This window comes from Catharus ustulatus, chromosome 2, assembly GCF_009819885.2.
Source record: "Catharus ustulatus isolate bCatUst1 chromosome 2, bCatUst1.pri.v2, whole genome shotgun sequence".
NCBI classification, from domain to species: domain Eukaryota; kingdom Metazoa; phylum Chordata; class Aves; order Passeriformes; family Turdidae; genus Catharus; species Catharus ustulatus.
In genome coordinates, this window is record NC_046222.1 from 46,571,211 (window position 1) to 46,589,051 (window position 17,841).

Below are 17,841 nucleotides of genomic sequence, written 5' to 3' on the forward strand. Positions count from 1 at the left end.
GAAGAAAGGAAGGTCATGCTCATCACACATAATAAAATGTATTCAGCCTTAAAGAAAAACAGCAGGAAAGTTTGGTCTTCTCATCCCACCTTTTGATCTAACTTTCTTCTGCAGAGTATTTTTAAGCCATAATTTTAATTATGTTTTGACATTTATTTAAGCCTTGGCTGCCTTAATGATTATGCAGAAAAGTAGTTTTTTCCTCTTTTTCCTTAGAATAACTGTGTCCTAACTCCTAGAAAATAGTCACATTAAAAGTAACGATCTTTATTTAACTAAAAAAGACCTAAATTAATAAGTTCATTAAATGTCAGCTTGGCATTGCCTTCTGGCTCTACCATCCAGTGAATACGTTTCTCGAAATATTTCAATTTAACTGTCTTGCAGTAAGATATGGAGTGTGGCCTTTGAGAGAAGGAGCAATTTTCTGCAAAACTGAAAATTTATAAGGTCTGGAACATGGTTTGTACTCAGCACACCTCAGGACTTAAGGATTCTTTTCATCTTTTAGGGAAGGGCAGCCTTCCCTTCCCTTTCCTTTCCTACTTGTCTCCTCTCACTCCCCCTTTGAGTGTGGGCCTTTCGTGTGAAATATTAATGGGGGATGAATAAACAGAACCTTTCACCTGCTGAAAACTGAGAAAATATCTTGACATCACTGTTGTTGGAGATCCATAATAGAACAAACGTTGCAAAGAAGGTGCAGATTTTCTTAGCTCCTCAGCTGCACCTTAATGTGGTATGGTATTTGGGTTGAGTGTGGTTTTGTTTGATTTAGGACTTTTTTTAGAAGTGACAGACAGGAGAGGCCTAGGTTTGAAGTAATTTGTAATTTGGGCCAATATCAAATACATGATCATGCTCTTCTAATTTCTCAAGTTGTACTGGAAATAGCATCTTCATGACAGCGTTTTCTTGTGTGCAAGAATGGAAGCTCTGGAATTGGGAGGAAAAATAGCAGTCAACAAAATAATGGGATTTGCTTGTTAATTGATGTAGCATCTATTTCTCTTGGCTGTAGAAGTCCTGAAGAATTTGTTGGGTTCTGTGTGTTTCTGTTGGATTTTGTCAAGAAGATATTGTTGTAAGGGTGCATACCTTGTAATGGCAGAGAGGAGTGGAATGAAGGCATTTTCTGTTTTGATCTGGCACTGCAGTTATTAGTGGGATTAATCATTATTGTGTACTTCTTTGATATTTACAGTTTGAGGCATTCTGAGTTATTAGAATATCCTGACTTGTATGTGCTTCTTTGGAAATACATTTTTTTGCCAACCCAGATGCTGAAACTTAACAAAAGCTGTTAATGTGTTGGTTTTGAATTACAGTATTCGGGAATGTCTTTATCTTCATTTAGTCATGCATACTTGATTATAACTTAATTTAGTTTTTGCCTAGAAATATGTGAATAGTTCTGTGTTCTCTATTAGACCTCACTTAAATAAGCTGCATGAGAAGTGATGGACTTGTGTTGCTAAAGGGCTAATGCTTTAGAGAGGGATGTTGTTGCTGCTTATGCTCCCAGATAATGGAGGTTTTCAGCCGAATGCAATAACTAGTTCTGTGTTCTAGAGCATTAAATAGATGTATCTTTCAGAGTGAGATATTATCTAATTATTTTAACTCACAAATTTCTGAAGTATTGAATTTTTTCATGTTAGATTGTGTAATAATAAATTTAGGGTTGGAGTTTTTTTTATCGTGTTTTTCTTGCATAATAGTCTTATACTTTAAGATTTGAAAAATGAGCTGCAGTGGTTTTGCAGATGAATGACAAAAACTGTTTGTTGGCATATACAAGATAGGGTTGTGTTTACAATTACATAATTTATAGTCTGTGAATCAAATGTTTGTTTTGTGGGCTGGGGGGAGCTTGGCTTTTCACCAAAGCATTTCCTGTTCTGTGGAGGAGTTGGAAATATGTAATATAAAAATAAAAATTAAAAAGCAGAGGGAGAGGGAAAGATAGGGAAGAAAAAAAGCATGAAAAATTGATTGTGCAATGCTACTCATTCATGGTTCCTTCTGGTATTCTGGGATTTTATATCAGGGTAAAACATTAACATTCTATTATTCAGTATAGAATATGAAAGTGTGAAAGTTTTCTCATGAATGTAGGGATGAAAATGAACTTCAGAAAATGCTTTTTCAGGATTTGGTTTAAATTTTGTAGTTGTTAAATGCTGCTGTAAGGATGCAGGAATTGTGCTTCAGGATTAGGAACTGTACTGAAGCATTTCCTAAAGTACTTCTAAAGAAGCAAGAGGAAATGGTTAAAGCAGAATTAAACTTCTTAAAATGAATGCAGAAGTATCGGAGTGTGTAGATTTAAAAAATTCCTTTCTCTTATGTAAATTCATATTTGGGAGTGCAGAGCTACTGATGGAATCCCCTATATCCTGAAAGAATAGTTTTTGTAGAAAATGGCGTCTTTGCCATTGTTTAAATAGTTATGATTTTAAGTCATAATTGACAAAATAAGTTCAGTAAATTACAGTAAATGTTGCAATAGCAGCACTTTAAAAAGAATCTTTTCTCTTTTTACCTACTTGTTAGAGAAACTTCATCCTCCATCTCTGTTTATCGTTTGCCAAAACTCCTGTTTTTAAGTCTTGATACCAGCTGCTGGAATTAACAGTCCTGTATCACAGGGGGCATGCATTCATTCCTAAGAGAAGTGTAGCAATTCAGTGAGAAATAATTTTAGCTGTTTTAGGTGTTTTAGAAGTATTCTAGAGAAATGCTGCTATGTGGTGTCAGAAATGGGAGTAATATTTATCACTGAAGAACCATTTAATAAAGATTTGTGTACTTAAGCTTGGCTCTTGTCTGTGGTTGGAGATAAATACTGGACAGGGACCTATTTACTGTTGCCTATTTCTCCTTCTTTTTTTCTGTCATAGTCTATATACAAGTAAAACCAGTCTCCTAAATAAATACCTTTTAAAATAGAAGGAATTGTAGCAAATTCCTGTCTAAACACACTGCCAAGCTCATAATGTAAATATATTGCAGAAAATTCAGTTTTTTTAGCAAGTGGCAAGGTTTTCTGATCCCACCTCCTGCATTTTATGTTGAACACTGAAATTTTAATCTTAAATTTAGTTATTTTCAACTTTCCTGGCTTAATTTAATCTATTTTTGAGAATAGTGGTATACTGTGTAATAAGAAATCTATTCTCACCAAACTCTTGCACCCAAACACAAAACTGTAATGAAACTCGAATTCAGATGTAATCCCTTGTGCTAATCAAAATTGCCATAGATCAGGTCTGCCTTTGCTGTGGTTTATTTCATCCCTGTCTCTTTCTTTGATCTGAAAGGCAATTTTAACTGGAACGCAGTAGTGTGGTGAGCTACTGGTCTTGTGGTCTTTGTCCATAATGTGATGTGCTGGTTTTGGCTGGGATAGAGTTAGTTTTCTTCATAGTACTGAGTATGGGGCTGTGTTTGGGTTTTGTGCTGGAAACTGTTGGTAACACAGGGATGTTCTCATTACTGCCGAGCAGGGCTTTCACAAAGCCAAGGCTTTTCTGCTCCTCACCCCACCCCACCAGTGAGGAGGCTGATGGTCCTCCAGGGGGTGGGAGGGGACACAGCCTGGACAGCTGGCCCCAGCTGATCCAAGGGACATTCCAGACCTTATGACACCATGCTCAGCGTATCAGGCTGGGGGGAGAAGGAAGATGTTGGGACATTTGGAGTGATGGTGTTCGTCTTCCCAAGTTACCATTAGGTGTAGTGGAGCCCTGTTCTCCTGGAGATGGCTGAACATCTGCCTGCCCATGGGAAGTGGTTAATGAATTCCTGTGTTTGCTTTGCTTACATGCACAGCCTTTGCTTTAGCTATTAAATTGTCTTTATCTCAACCCAGGAGCTTTTTCATTTTTATACTTCTTGCTTTTCTCCCCCATCTTGATGCAGAGGGAGCGAGTGAGTGGCTGCATTGTGGTTTGTTGCTGGCTGGGGTTAAGTCATGACATGCAGTTAACAATACTGAGTAGTGGTTATTAGAATGTTTTGTTATTTACACTAGTTTTGTTTGTCCTGTTGCTGTGATTTTGAAATGATTCTTGTCTATGCTCTTCTTTATGCTAAGAGTGTTTCTTTTGTTTTCTTTTGAATACCAACCTGTATCTTTCCTTCATAACTGTTACTATAAAAGCCATATGCAGTTCTTGATGCAAGTTTTTCTTTCCTATAAAATGGTCTCCTTAGAATCAACATTATTTCACTAGGTTTAGAAAGGAAATAATCAATAGATGTAGTAAGTAATTTAGTTGTCTACAATTTCCCTGATCAAACTGTGATATTATGTAAAGAATTACCAACCAATAACTTCAGCTTCTTGCTTTTCCAGTATCTTGCTTGAAATCTTGCATGATACTAGTTGAAAAAAACTGAAATAATACACACAAACACCCTGAAGACAAAACAGTCCAAACCAGAAAGACCCTCATCAAGCCATCCTTTTAATTTAAGCCACTGCTTGAAAAATTGAAGATGATGTTGATCTTCATACTTGATTATTGTACTATAAAGAGTTCATAGAGAAGCAAATAGAAAACATGTAAGGAGTGTTGTTTTTTTCTTTTGAGTATGTCTACCTATTTCCAGATTTTCTCAACTGCTGTGGTGAAAGCTGTCCTCAGTGATGTATACCAGTACTATGCAGATTGTTTGGATTGTGTCTGTGAATTTAAGCTTCCGAATTTTTAACATTTAATTAAATAGTTAAAAACTTAGAATGCTTCACCAACGCAAAATTAGCCACACTTGTATTACATAAAAAGTAGAGCAACAACACAGCCTGACTAAAGAAGTTTGTTTTCCTAGGGCAGATTGAGGGAGTTCTTTTGTGGAAGTAGCTTTGTCCTGCTGCTTCTCAGTGACTTTAGCTTGTTCTGATGTTCACAACAGTGCAAAGTCAGTCATGATTCGTGTGCAGTCGGCAGAAATGAGGAAGGACCAAAAGAGCAGTTATTTAGAGAAGTGGACTGGAAATCAAAATAAAGATTGCCTAACTACCACAGATTATGAAGAAAAGCAGCATCCTTGTATCCCCTTGTGGTCACACCCCATCCTAGGATTTCTGTCTCTTTGGTTTTCTATACTCAATAGGAATCAAATTGTATTATCAAGAGGAAGCTTTTTGGTGTTTAGCATTTTGTAGGTGCTTGAAGTAAATAGGACAGGACTTCAAAGTCTGACTGTTTTGCTTCTCTTGATGTTTTCTGCCTTATCTTCAGTAATTTTGTGTGAGGAGTGAAGTTTGTAGCTCGCTGCTTCTTCTGTCATATTTTAGATCTTTTTCAGAAGTGAAAACTTCCCTCTAAGCTCCTCTCCATTGTAGGTAATCAAAGCCTTGTAGTCTAAATTTGGGAAGTAAGTTTGTGGAGTTGAGAGGTAATGCTTTGTGGTTAGGCTGCTTTAGATTAGTGACTAGAGGATAGTTAGTATTTTCAAAGTTCTGTGGTGCCTGCTGGATGAAAACCATCTCTGTGCTTTCCATGGCATGAAGAGGACTGTTTCTTTGTCTAAGGTTTGGTAGCTTCAGTCTGCAAGCTGTCCTGTTTTGGAGGACAGGTGTCTGCTAAGAAAGGCCGGAGACTCTCTTTGAAATGGAGAATGTAAACCCCCTCCCTCCAAATTTTAATAATTTTTTATAATTTTTTATGATTTTGAAATTAAGGGGCTCTTAGGCAAAGATATGGGAATTAAGAATAACAGTTCTTTTGCTAGGGAAATTAAAATAGAAATACAGTGCTACAAGGAACAAACCCCAAACACTGACAAAGTCAGAGTACACCTGACACCCTGTCAGGCAGGGTGTTGGTAGCAGTCCCATTCAATGGTGGCTGCATCCTCCTGCAGTGACAGATGTGGCTCAGTTGAAGCAGTGATCCTGTAGAAGGTGCAGTTTCCCTCCAGAGGTCCAGCAGTGACGTGGAAAAGTCCAGTTTTCCTCTGGAGTCCAGTGGAGAAAGGGGCTCCCTTAGTGTCCCAAAGCCTCTGTTTTTATCTTGGTAAGAAATGTTGGGCTCTTCCCCCTGGCTGGAGCAACTTCCAATGGGATGCAGTAATTTTATCAGTCACACAGTGGGACTCAATGGGCCATTAGCAGAAAATGACTCGCTGGAGGAAGGATGGGGATTGCAAAGATAAAGAACAATGCCCCACCTAGTTTCAGTGGATGGCCCCATTAGCAGAGTATCTCCCATGGAGATAAGGATCACTGCCCCCACCTGGTTACAACAGATGGTGATAGAATAGATACTTTTAAACACATCCTGTATTGCAATCCCAGACACAAGCCTGTGGTGGGGAATGAAATCCAAGTCTGAACACGGTAGCTCAGCAGAGGGACTGATGTGCTTGATGATTCTGCAAATGTGATAATACTTTCTCCTCTTGTGGACAGTTTCTTGAAGAAATACAAAACAAGTCTCTGAAATTGAGTCCCACATTGATTTTTGTTTCTCAGAGGCAGTTGCTGTTAAATTCTTGGTAAAGTAATGTAATAATGTTGGGAGAGACTGGAAAATACTTCCAAGTACAGCAGCATTCTTCCTAAGAATTGTATAATACAAGCAAGTGGGAGAAGAAAAGCCCACAAACCCTCTAGAAATGCAGTAATGCATGTTTTAGCTTACGGGACTGGAGAATTAATTCTAACTTTTTTTTTTTCCTACTTACATTTTACCCTGCCACAGTAATGTAGTCCTGTCTTAAGACAGCTTTTGCAGTGAGAATTCTGTGCTTGCTTTCAAAGATGTATGGTGTTGAAATTTAAAAGAAAATTATAGTTAGAAGTAAAGTAGCTCTAAGATGATAATGAGTAACACTCCAAAGATCAAAGCACATGTGTTTTGTCCTGGTTATGGTAAGGTATTGCTGTTTGATCCTGAGTTACTGAGGATTACATGCTGTCTGTTGACTTTAAAATTGTATTAATAAGAAAAAATATTACATATTACAAAAGCAAAGTTTATTGACACCTGTGCCCTATCTCTTCAGAAAAAGTATTTTAATTGGGAAAATAGTAAATCTTATTTCTTAAACTTGTCAATATCTCAATTTAGAAAACATTTTGGTTTTGATTTGGCTTAAGAATATAGATGTTTTAAGTCAGAAATCAAAAGCCCACTCCTTCTTGAGAAAAATAGAAAAGAACTTGCATATTAGCTGTATTGTTACTGATTCTATATCAAAATATTTGAATTTGCTGTGCTTCTAAGAGCTAGTTTTTATTGTTACTCATTAAATAATCCAGCAAGCCATCTGGTATGTACAAAAGGAAAAAGAAATTTTGGCTTTAGATTAGTAACAGTAGAAAATCCCCCAACCCTGCAGCTGATCCTACATTTTATGGATTTTTTAATAAACCTGAGTGTCTCTTAATTTAAAATGTTTAAGTGTTATATATCGTTTTAAAAAGGCTAATTATTGCTCTGGTCTTGTTTGATCGGTTTAACTATTGCCACATCTTTATAGAAGAAAAGATGGGATTTAAAGTCCTGTTGTATTGGGCATAGGGCAAAATGTACTTGCTGATGAGCAGCAGGTAGCCTCTTCTTATTGACAGAGGGGGATGTGTGCACCAGCTGGTGCTTAAATGGCTGTTAGCAACCTGAGTTCAAATGCAGAATTCCTTTGGTATCTTAACAGCAACAGGTAAAGCCTGTGCCCAGATCACCCATGCTGTTTTGTTTGGATCAGTGGCTTATCTGATGGAATAATTCAGCTTTAGGAAGGGATTTACTGAGGTAAATAGTAGTTGATCAGGACCTGCAGTGAGCTGATCAGTGTGGATAGCAGCTGTGCCTTCTCAGCTCACTTTAAAATCCCCAGGCCTTTGGCTTGCTCTGGCACTAGGACCAGGGTCTAGTTGTCAGCAGAAACCTTCTATTCACTTATATCTGCTGATGTGATGGTGCTTCTGCCTGCAAAGCCTGTGACCCCAGATTCCAGCTGTTTATGGGCAGGAAGGAGTCATGACTTCTGCTACCTTTGTATTCTCTGCAGAACTTAAGGTTAACAGATGGAGGGGATCTTCTGGCAACCTCCAGCAGTTGGTGGTATCTGCTGCTGTGGTGAACTCTGTGAAGCAAAGAGATGAAGCCATAGAAAATGTCAGCCTGCTGCTTGTCCATGCTCAGGTATCTCCTAGAATTAAAAGATGAAAAATGAGTAAGCACAATGGCTTGAAAACACAGGGAACCAGGGGATAGCACTGGAGATTAGGGAAGCCTGAGGTCTCGTATCCAGTGGTGTTTCACTTTTAAAATAGACGAATCAGACTCCTGTTAGATGGGAAATTGATGTTTCAACATAGCTGTTCAAATGTGAGGTCAAAGGAAAGACAGGCAGTAATATTAGAAATTTGGGTGGGGGCGGGGTCACAGGGTGTCATGGATCATGGAGACCATGAGCTGAGATGGATTTGAACAACTCATCCTGCATCAAGACTTAAGGAGAAACATCTGGCACAGGTATGTTTGATATAAAGCAGCAATCACTAAGGCAGGAAGTAGGGCAATAGGCTCTTGGAATGTGGGGAATAGATCCACTGAAAGATGGTACTGTGACACATGAGGAAGAGGTTAAGTGACAGAAGAGACACTTTAGGATTATGTAGGGACTCCAGAAAAATGAGAGAGAGATCCCCAGAAGGGTACCAAAACAGCCTGTATGGGACCTCACGGTAGCCCCAGGACTCTGTACACTGCATGGCTGATCTGCCTGACTCTCACCTTGGACTATGTACGCCCCCTCTTGGAACAGGGAAGCTATGTCAGAAATCACTGCCCTAACACACCAAAGATCCCTTCTTCTACTGCTGAATATTGGAGTCATATAGTTTGGAAAATTGTGTCTATGTCTGTGATAAAAATGTTTGGATATCTGAGCCCATCTGGTCTTAAGCTGTGAGTCAGTCAGAGGACTGTCTCCGAAGCTGAAGGAGCCTTGATAGCCATCATCTTTGAAGTGTGCTCAGAAAGCTAAACTACCAGTGTAGTGGGTTGACCCTGACTGGATGCCTGGCACCCACCAAAGCCTCTCTGTCACACTCTTCTACAGCTGGACAGGGGAGAGAAAATAAAATGAAGGGTTCATGGGTAGAGATAAGGACCAGGAGAGATTGCTCAACAAATATCACAGGCAAAACAGACTTCAGTTAGAGATATTAATTGAAGTTACTGTTAAAAAATCAGAGCAGGATAATGAGTAGTAAAACCAGACCTTTGAAACACGTTCCCTGCACCCCTTATTCTCAGCCTTACCTCCTCCTCCCCAGTGGCACAGGGAGATAGGGAATGGGGATTGTGGTCAGTTCATCAATTGTTACTGCCACTGCTTAGGGAAAGGAGTCCTTCTCTTGCTCCAGTGTGGAGTCCCTCCCTTGGGAGACGGTTCTCCATGAGCTTGTCCAATGTGAATCCATCCCATGGGCAAAGTTCTCTGTGAACTCCTGCAGTGTGGGTCAGTCCTTCAAGAACAGGCTGCTCCACCATGGGTCACAGACCTACCAGGAAACCTGCTCCAGCCTGGCCTCCTCTCTCCATGGGCCTGCAGGTCATGCTGAGCCTGTTCCAGCATGGGCCTCTCTTGGGGTCACAGCCCTCTGTCAGACATCCCCTGCTCTGGTGTGGATCTCCTCCTTGGGCTCCAGGTGGATCTCTGAGTCAGGCATCTCCTGCTCTGGTGTGGATCTCCTCCTTGGGCTCCAGGTGGATCTCTGTGTCAGGCATCCCCTGCTCTGGTGTGGATCTCTGTGTCAGGCATCCCCCTGCTCTGGTGTGGATCTCCTCCTTGGGCTCCAGGTGGATCTCTGTGTCCCCATGGTCCTCCAGGGGCTGCAGGGGCACAGCTGCCTCCCCATGGGCTGCCCCAGGGGCTGCAGGGGAATCTCAGCTCTGGCACCTGGAGCACCTCCTGCCCCTCCTTTCTGCACTGACCTTGGTGTCTGCAGGGCTGTTCCTCTCACGTGTTCTCACCATGCTGTTCCCTGGCTGCAGTTACATCTGTACCATAATTTCTTTTTTTCCTCTTCCTAAATATGTTATCACAGAGGCTTTACCATCATTTCTGATGGACCCAGCCTTGGCCAGCAGCATGTTCATCTTGGAGCCAGCTGGCATTGACCCTGCTGGACGTGGGGAAAGCTTCTGGCAGCTTCTCACAGAAGCCACCCCTGGAGCCCCCTGGTACCAAAAGCTGGCCGTGCAAACCCAATGCAGTATTCTAATAAAAAAAACACAGTTTAATTATCTAGAGAGTGTGTAGTGTTTTATACTCATGCTTTTTTTCTGCAGGTTTTTTAAAATTTTGATCCCTTTGTGTAATGGTGCACAAGCAATATTATAAATCTGCCAGATTCTCCCACTGATCTTACACTATGCTTTTTTGAATCTATAGTGAGGGAATTTAGCTACCCATTTTTTTCTTCTCCTGCTCTTGTTCCTTCTGTTTCTTTGGAAATTTTGTACTATCCCGTTTTTTCCAATGCAACTCAGCAGTATCAAACTCAGACGAAGGACGGGGAGCAAAGTACAACTGGGAATGTTGCTTATGTGTTCATGTAAAGACAGCTCTCTGGATATTTGTGCTCCTTAGCTGGGAAAACCCTTTTTAAACCAAGAAATGTAAACAGCTGAAATTCACAGTTAAATATAATTTTGCAAACTACTGGTGTACCTGTTTCAATCTGATGGTAATTTTTTTTATAGTAGCATATTATGTTAGTATCAATAATATTGGTAGTGCAGAAGTAAAAGACTGTTTAATAAAAAAAGAAAACAGAAAACAGCTGCTGGAAGAAAATACTGTGGTAGTGAATAGTATTATCTCACTACCTTGAAGTGTATCTCTCTTTAAATTCTTCCTCTAAACAGCTCCTGTTGTTCTACTAAGTAGTCTATCTGTATTTTGAGGTAAGAGTTTTATGCTGATGCAGATCTTGAAACAGTTTTTGTTTGTAGGATAAGCAGCAGTAATGAGGGAGTAGTGCAGTTTTCTGTGCTGTTATAGATGTACCTAACCAGTGGTAGCTGTGAAAATAGTTTGACAATACTGAGGACAAAAGCGCTGCTACAGTTACTATTTTCTATAATAGATATGGTCATTACTTGATATCACAGCACAGTAGCTGTCACAAGCCATTTTTTCTGTTAGAAGGACTGTAATTTTTCTCTTTTATAGTTCATATTTCAGTGCATTAGTGTGCTGACCATAATGACAGTGACTTTCTGAGTTAATGTTTTTTTGCTTCCTTTTATAGTGGATTTTGTATAGAACATGAAAACTGATTAAAATGACCAAAATTAAAAATGGAAGTGAGAAAAAGTTCAGTTTTTCCTTTTTCGTTCTGGTTGCTTTCACTGCTTTCTGTTATTTATTAGAAGTTTAGACAGTTTAGTGACTGTTTTTCAGGCACTTTTTCCTGAGTAGTGGAGAGATTGCAGTCTTTATGGGATGATGAATGAGTTGTGGGCCTTCTCCTATGGAGTCTCCATGTATTTCCTTCAGAATATTTTTCTGCTTCAAAATAGATTTTGCAATGTCAGTTCATGCTTAAAATGTCTTCTGTGTATTGTGCCCCAGTAGATGCTGGAACACATTCAGCCTTTGTTCTTGAAAGGAGAGTTCTTGGAAGAAGAGTTGGGGGTGGTCAATCTCCACATGCTTTAATTCCATGATGTTACCGCCAGATGAGTTTCTTGGGGAAACTTAGATGGGCCATCATGGATTTCATGGGTTCTGTGGATTCATTCATTAGTTGCTCTGGTGTCTTCACCACTTTTTTCACTACTTTCTTTTATGATGCTAGTAACTTCTGTGATATTTAAATAGCGCTTCATACTAGGTTTGGTAAACGCCTCCTGGATGTTCTGCAAGAGACAAAAGTTATGAAGTGGGAGTATTCTTGCATGACCACTTGTGGCATTCATTGACACACAGATAGCTAAAACTGGTTTACTGCAGTGCCTGGGGACAATGTGATGACAAGTGAGATGAAATTGGTATCTGATCAGTTGTAGTTAATGTCTTCGAGTCGCTTATACTGTGTTTCTTGTGCAGTGAGGCTTGCTACCAGCATAAGCTGGTAAATATAGTGTCCTTGTCCCTAAAAGGTTGGTGAGATTTGAATGAGCCAGATCTCCTGGCGCTGACAGGATTTAAATTATGCTGAATTTTTATCCGAGTAAATTAATTTCTGATAATACGACCTGCTTAAAATGCTTTTATGAAAAGGTTTGCTGGCTGATTTTTACTGGAAATTAGTCTTACTCATGTTTTAGGAATTAAATTTTAATACATCAAATTACTTTTAAGAAGGTTTGAAGTATATACTCTATGACTAGTAAAAATAAGAAAACTTACTTTCTTTTATGCAGACCACGTCAAAATCAAAGATGAAGAAAAAAACAACTAAGACCCAAGAAGCCAAAAAAATCTTGAAGAAGAAATTTAAAGTTAACACAAAAATAGTTTTTACTGAAGAAGGAGAGGTAAGATCCCTTAAAAGTAATTGTATTTTGGTGAGAATTGAAGTTGCAGTTTTTGTGAAGTCAAAAATGTACTTTATATCTGTATAAAAAGACATGCTTCTAAAAAATGTGTGGTATTTGTAATTGGCTTACATTTTGCTAAATAGTTCAGCTTCCATTTAGAATTCTGTTCCATTGGGAAAAAGAGAAATGTTGAGCACTGACCTTTTCTCATCTTTGTATTTGTAAGATACTTGTATGAGAGCTGTAAGTGGATGTACAGAACTGTATCTCTTTTCTGCCTATTATCTTCAATTTCAGGTGGAATCAAGAGCATGGCTTTTTTTCTTACAGAAATGTAAACCAATTTTCCTGTAACTGTTTGCCAAAGCTCCCCAAAGTCTTGAGTTAATGTACTTGAATTAAAAAAAGACCCTGGTTTTCTTCCCAGCATTCACTATTTCTAGATTAAAATTTTTGTTAGAAAAGCTAGGGAAGTACCAAATTTTGATCTACTGGAACTGACATAGCAATGCTTGGAAATTTGCCAGTTACTTGATTTGCTCTTTTAATAGAACAATGGAAAAATTTAATGACTTTATACTGAAAGGAACGATTGTGGATGCTAGTCATTCTAGGGTTTCCCTGCGGAAATAACTTCACTAGCATGTGTCCACATTCCATGAACTTTTCTGTCATTTGATTTCACAGCTTCACATGCTGTGCATGTTGTTTTTCCTGTTCCAGCACTAAGATAAAAAGTAGAGCTTTTTTTTCCCCCTTTCTTTATAGTAATTTCAGTAAGGCATAAACTGAAAGAGAGGTGACCTTTACAAGTATATAATTTGCTTTTTTTCTGACTAAATAAAGCATTTTATATTGCAGGTGAGGGGAGTATAGCCATATACATAATTACTACCATTAGACAGAATGTAAAAGGTTTTAGAGGTTGCCCCATTGACTGAAAACTACAATGTCAGATATTTTTAGACATTCAGAAGCTGTTGTCTCAACTTACCTAAAACATTTACATATGAATTTTATCTATGCAGTGAAGCAAAAAGGAGCAAGGATGGAGAGAAAAATAATCACAAAGATGTTAATTTGAAAAGCAATACAATAGAAAATGGGTGACATTTAAGGAAACACAAAATTTGCATCTATGGATGTTGTCCTTGCTCTTTTTTTCTGAGCTATGTAAAATAGTGCTTTGGAATTTTACTGTTCTATTCCACATAAAAATGTATCTTCCTAGAAAATACAACTACACAAACTCAATTTTACAAAAGGATGTGAAAAGAATGGGTTGGATTTATCTGTACCTGTTAAATAAACAGCCTGTGTGCATTAGGGAGTCCTAAATGTGTTTGGTTTCGCACTTGTACTGAAAAACATTCTATATTTTCTGCCTTGTACTTTCCTTTCAAGTGGTAGTACTCTACCAATCCATGAGCAAAAATGATTTTGCAAAGATTTTTCCCTTGATGGTGTGTGCTCATACCACGAGGTATAAGCTACTAGGTCGTAAGATAGATAGGGATATTTTTTCGTGAATGTGTAGTCTTTGTCTTGCATTTAGAGTTTCAGATATTTAAGGGAAGCTGGATGTGTTCAGTGTGTCGTCCATCAAACACTTCATCAGCAGAAATCATCAAACATTTCCAGTACAGTCTTAGTACAATAATCAAAAAACCCTTCCATGTCTGTTCTCCTTGCTTTCCTCAAAACATGGATCTGCAGGCCTTTTTTTATGTACTCTGGAATAAAGGCTTGTCTAATTTTGTCTTGTTTAATATATTGGAGTGTTGATTGTTTACATGAAAAGTACTGTTTAGATTTACTCACACTTTTTTTCTGAGAGTCATTTCTTGAGGGCAAGTAGTTTTTTCTCCCCAGATAACTAGCAGGATTAGAAATTACTTGTTCTGATCAGGAAAGAGGACAAAATAAGGGACTAGATTCAAGTGAATTCACCAAATAGTAACGTGATATAATAGAGACACTACTTAAAATAGTAATTTTTAACTGAATGTGATGTTAAATAAGACTTGTTAAGTTTTTTGCTTTGCAGATGACCTTTTTATCTAGTCTGGAAAAATAATGTATTGGAATATTTAGGGCACCAAAAGTGTGATATGGAAAAAATTATTCTAACCATTATTTTTCTTGCTGGCATCTCTAATTCAGTTAGTGCAGCAGTGGCCACCTGTGCAAAAATCCAATTTGGCGCAAGCAGATGAAGATGATGATGCCAGTGGTATCAACCTAGATAAAGCGAAAGAAATACTGCGTGAAGAAGACAAATTTGACAAAGAAGAATACAGGAAGAAAGTAAAGGAAAAACATAGGGTAAGTTGATTTCTACCTCAGTTACTGAAGTACAGAAACACTGTGCTGTGGATTGCTCAGTGAAGAGAAATACTTAAATACATTGTGAAATAAGCGTGTAATACAAGTTCATTTAAATTCTTCAGTTTTCTTTAGGACTACACTCCTCATAGGAAGACTGTTTTAATGTAAGTAGCTGGATACCACAAAGCCTTATTCACCATTCAGTGTTGATTACAGTGGAGTTTTATTTACAACTTTAAAATTTGGTGAATTTACTAAGAGTATATTTTTATTTTTAAGCAGTGTTCACTGGAAGGGTTTGTTTCACCAAAAGAAAGTATTATTAGGCATATGTGCTCTAAAACCTGTTGGCAGTGAAAGAGTATCTCTGAAATGTCTTTAGACTACCGTTTGTTCAACATTTAGTATTGCATTTCAGCTAGACCAGTGTTTGCTTTTTGTGTCATTGTTGTTAGGGCTATCGGAATTTACTTAACAAATTACTCAAACTACATGATATGGTTTTGGTTGTGACTTGAAAGAGTATCTGCAGTCTGGCTTCTCTCCGGTGTTTAAAAACCTTTAAGTTGCAGACCACAAGTTTTCCAACTGCTTCTCTGTTACTTGTTATGGGCCAAAGCAAGGTTTTCTGACCTTGCTGTGTACCTGTCATATAGACAGCTGTATGTCTTTGAGCTCAAGGGTCATTCTGTTAGTGATTGTGAGATGGATATGGCATTCTCCAGATAATGGATACATCTAAGATCCCAGGACTACATGTTGTTAAAGGCCTGATTTATACACAAAGCTTCAAATTTCCAGTGTTAAAAAGCATTGTTTTATTGCCCTGCTCTGTAAATACTGACTTAATTCTGTTTGACTTCCACTGATTGTTAGTAACTAGTGCAAGTTCTTCCAGTGTTTGTGAGGGTTTGAATTTGAACAAAATAATTTGGAAGGAATTTGTGAAATCTTCAAGTTATGTTTTGGATATGAAGCATCCTAGCTAATGCGAAAGCATGCGTCACACATTTACAGTAATTTCACGATTACAAGCCACACCATTTTGACCAAAATTTTGCTCCCACACCGGGAATGTGACTTCCACTCAGGAACGGCTAATATGTGAAGTGCAAACCAAGTCAGAGCAAACTGCCAAGTCGAGCACCTGCCAGTAAAACCCTGGATTTACGCGATTGTTACAAATTGGTTACTCTGTTGCGCTGCAGGTGGAGTTGGCTCAGTGCCGGCAGCGCCTGGGGGAAGGCGGGGGAGCTCGAGCCTCCTTCAGGCAGCACAGCCCGGAGAGAGGCTGGGGACCTCCCTCCTGCTGGCCCCGCGGCTCAGGGGGCGGAGGAGGGCTCCCGTCCCCGCGTGCTGCCGCCGTGGGTGCCAGTGGGCTCCTTCCCCTCCTGCCACCGCCGCCATGGGTGTGAGCAGGCTCCATCCCTGCCTCCCACCACTGCTGCAGGTGCCGGCGGGCTCCGTGCCTCCCTGCTACTGTGGCGCAGCGCCGGGCTGGGGCGAGCGAGCCTGGCAGCGGCCAGCCCCGAGTGACCCCGCCAAGCAGCAGCTCCGAGATGGGCTGCCCGACCCCGTCGGCAGCCCAGAGCCCTCATGGCCCGAGCTGAGCCAGTAAACCCTGCCATGCCACGATTCTGTTACTATTTGGCAACTTTGTTGCACGCGGGTCCTTGCTGGGAATGACAGAGCGACTTATAATTGGGCGCAGCTTGTGTATGGACAAAGAATGAAATGTTTGTCAACACCCGGCGATGCAGCTTATAGTCAGTGCGGCTTGTAATCGTGAAATTACTGTGATTTGAAAGTCTGTTCCTCTAGTCCTGTTGCAGTCATTTGACAAATACTAAAAATCTCACCTCATCTTTAGCAAATGGTTGCTAAAGAGGTGAAAAGAAATAATGTTTTCTGTGCTCTAAGTGAAATAATAGTCAATGCCATCAGATTTCAAGGATGTACTTAATGAACAAGGAAGGAGAGACTGAATCTGTGACTCTGCAATCAATCTGTTATTCACTAGCAATGCATATGCTTCCAGTAACGCTGTTGTAGGTTTGACATCAGACGTGGATGATGCAATACTTCATCTCTTGGTCTGTTAACACATTATAGTGCTGAGGAGAACAAATGATGTTAAACAGATGTTTCCCTGCGTTGAAGAAAAATATTTCAGCTGTGGAGATACTATGAAAAGAGAATACCTCTTTTCAAAACTGAATCAGACAAAATTAATCGCCTGGCCACATCAATGTTATGGGGCTTTTTTTGTAATTATGGCAAATGTCATATGTGAAGCTTCTTGAAGATTAGTGCATGAGTGTTTTTCACACTCTACCTATTATCCTTTATGAAATGAAGTAAATGATAGTATATAAAAAAGAAGGAAATAGATGAAAAAAAAAGACCTCTGTTTGAAATTGTTGTCTAGTTGTAAGGGCTACCATTCAGTCATTGTATGACTGACACACATCTGATATTGTTCAGATTCTTTATTTGAAACTACAGTGAGGTGAAAAATACTTCATATATAAATTCTCTGTACATAATGAAGTATTCAGTAACCTGATTGTCATTTAATTTTTGAAATAGTCTTATAGTTTAGAGCCCTAACATCCAAATTTCAATGAGATGAAACTTGCAATGAAAGAAGGGGCAGGAAGGTGATAGGTTTTACTCTGGTAGAACCTCATTTGCTTTCCTGTTGTCTCACTAACCTTGTGCTTAAAGATGAAGCTCTCTCTTCACTACAAAAGGCATTCAGGATACCAATTCATTTCATGTATTAATTAATATAAGCTATATAAGGTAAGGCTGATTGTCTTTCTCTGCCTTGTTATTAAGTAATCCATTTATGTTTGGGATTCTTGACAGTCAACTGCTGCTGATTAGGAAACAGCTGTAGTAGTAATTATAGGAAGATATGCTGAGCCTTGCTCTTTTGTCTCATCCAAGGAGAGCCAGGCATGCTTCCTTTCTCTTGGGTCATCTTAAGCTGGTC

General features: G+C 39.2%; 1 protein-coding gene across 1 annotated transcript in view; it reads left to right on the top strand.

Annotated features, from left to right (window-relative positions):
* Window positions 1-17,841, top strand: part of DDX10 (DEAD-box helicase 10) — a 169,536-nt gene that overhangs the window by 90,886 nt on the left and 60,809 nt on the right. The window contains exons 14-15 of the mRNA XM_033053165.2: window positions 12,399-12,512; window positions 14,679-14,840. Of these exons, the coding sequence (XP_032909056.1) occupies window positions 12,399-12,512; window positions 14,679-14,840 (276 nt within the window). The remainder of the gene's footprint in view (window positions 1-12,398; window positions 12,513-14,678; window positions 14,841-17,841) is intronic.